The 2,519-nt window shown below is 29.3% G+C and overlaps 1 protein-coding gene across 1 annotated transcript; it reads left to right on the forward strand.

Annotated features, from left to right (window-relative positions):
• Positions 1-29: 29 nt before the first annotated feature.
• Positions 30-2,486, forward strand: TRIADDRAFT_62858 (uncharacterized protein; the record flags this gene model as incomplete). The annotated part of the gene is made up of 1 exon (XM_002118823.1): positions 30-2,486. A coding segment is annotated over one exon (2,457 nt), but the record flags the coding sequence as incomplete, so codon positions are not given.
• Positions 2,487-2,519: the final 33 nt, after the last annotated feature.

Consider the following 2,519-nt stretch of genomic DNA (forward strand, 5'->3'; position numbering starts at 1 on the left):
AGGAAGAGAAAAAAGTAATTGAGCGAAATATGCAGGAAGATTGCAAGGTTAAACTTGCAAATATGAAAAGCTATTATGAAGAGGAAATTAAAAGAATAAATATGATATGGCAAGAAGAACGAGAATCAATCCAAAACAAAATAAGAGAAGAGCATAAAGCTAAAATTAAAAACTTGCAAAATAAATACAACGATAATATGTACAATTTAAAATCAACATTACTTGAAGAGAAGAAAGTAATAGAGCGAGATATACAAGAAGACTGCAAAATTAAACTAGCAAACACAAAAAACCATCATGAAGACGAAATTAAGAGGATAAATAGACTATGTGAAGAAGAGAAAGAGTTATTAAAGGAAAACTTACATAATGAATATCAAGTTAAACTCTACGATACTCAAAACCGTCATGAATTAGAGCTAAACGAGATGAAAGCATCATGGCAGAAAGAGAAAGAATTATTAAAGGAAAACTTACATAATGAATATCAAGTTAGACTCTGCGATACTCAAAACCGTCATGAATTAGAGCTAAACGAGATGAAAGCATCATGGCAGAAAGAGAAAGAATCGATCCAGATAGAAATAAGAGAAGAGCATGAAGCTAAAATTAATAACTTACAAAATAAATACAACGACAATATGTACAATTTAAAATCAACATTACTTGAAGAGAAGAAAGTAATAGAGCGAGATATACAAGATTACAAAATCAAATTAGTAAACACAAGAAACCATCATGAAGACGAAATTAAGAGGATAAATAGACTATGTGAAGAAGAGAAAGAATTATTAAAAGAAAACTTACATAATGAATATCAAGTTAGACTCTGCGATACTCAAAACCGTCATGAATTAGAGCTAAACGAGATGAAAGCATCATGGCAGAAAGAGAAAGAATCGATCCAGATAGAAATAAGAGAAGAGCATGAAGCTAAAATTAATAACTTACAAAATAAATACAACGACAATATGTACAATTTAAAATCAACATTACTTGAAGAGAAGAAAGTAATAGAGCGAGATATACAAGATTACAAAATCAAATTAGTAAACACAAGAAACCATCATGAAGACGAAATTAAGAGGATAAATAGACTATGTGAAGAAGAGAAAGAATTATTAAAAGAAAACTTACATAATGAATATCAAGTTAAACTCTGCGATACTCATAACCGTCATAAATTAGAGCTAAACGAGATGAAAGCATCATGGCAGAAAGAGAAAGAATCGATCCAGATAGAAATAAGAGAAGAGCATGAAGCTAAAATTAATAACTTGCAAAATAAATACAACGACAATATGTACAATTTAAAATCAACATTACTTGAAGAGAAAAAAGTAATAGAGCGAGATATACAAGAAGATTACAAAATCAAATTAGTAAACACAAGAAACCATCATGAAGACGAAATTAAGAGGATAAATAGACTATGTGAAGAAGAGAAAGAGTTATTAAAGGAAAACTTACATAATGAATATCAAGTTAAACTCTACGATACTCAAAACCGTCATGAATTAGAGCTAAACGAGATGAAAGTATCATGGCAGAAAGAGAAAGAATCGATCCAGATAGAAATAAGAGAAGAGCATGAAGCTAAAATTAATAACTTGCAAAATAAATACAACGACAATATAAACAACTTAAAATCAACATTACTTGAAGAGAAAAAAGTAATAGAGCGAGATATACTAGAAGATTACAAAATCAAATTAGTAAACACAAGAAACCATCATGAAGACGAAATTAAGAGGATAAATAGACTATGTGAAGAAGAGAAAGAATTATTAAAGGAAAACTTACATAATGAATATCAAGTTAAACTCTGCGATACTCAAAATCGTCATGAATTAGAGCTAAACGAGATGAAAGTATCATGGCAGAAAGAGAAAGAATCGATCCAGATAGAAATAAGAGAAGAGCATGAAGCTAAAATTAATAACTTACAAAATAAATACAACGACAATATAAACAACTTAAAATCAACATTGCTTGAAGAGAAGGAAAATGTGGTCAGACAGATGTTAATAGATTGCAAGATTAGAATTACAAATTTACAAAATCAAAATAAAGAAGAAATAAGTAAGATGCAATGGTCATGGCAGAAAGAAAAAGAAGATATAAGAAGCAAATTAGTTAAAGATTGCCAAACGAAATTAACTAGCGTGCAAAATCAGCTTGAAGAAGATATTAATAGTTTAAAATTACAGTGGCAAGTAAAGTTTGATGATCTAGAGGAAAGACATAATTTAAACCTTCAAGATCAATTGCAAATATGCCGATTACAATATCAGCAAGAATTATTAGATATAAAAGCAAAGCATAACGCAAATATTGAACAATTGATTAAAGAAAAAGAAAATAAATTGTTAGCTTGTCGAGATGATTATAATCATAAAATTCATGATCAAGAAGTAGGACATGACCAAATTCTGAAGGAATGGATGGATAAAGTTGAATGTAATCGTTTGAATTTCATTGAGGAGGTCAAGAGATTAAATAGTCAGCATCAAAGTGAT

Source organism: Trichoplax adhaerens, genomic scaffold, assembly GCF_000150275.1.
Source record: "Trichoplax adhaerens TRIADscaffold_1648 genomic scaffold, whole genome shotgun sequence".
Classification (NCBI taxonomy): Eukaryota; Metazoa; Placozoa; class Uniplacotomia; order Trichoplacea; family Trichoplacidae; genus Trichoplax; species Trichoplax adhaerens.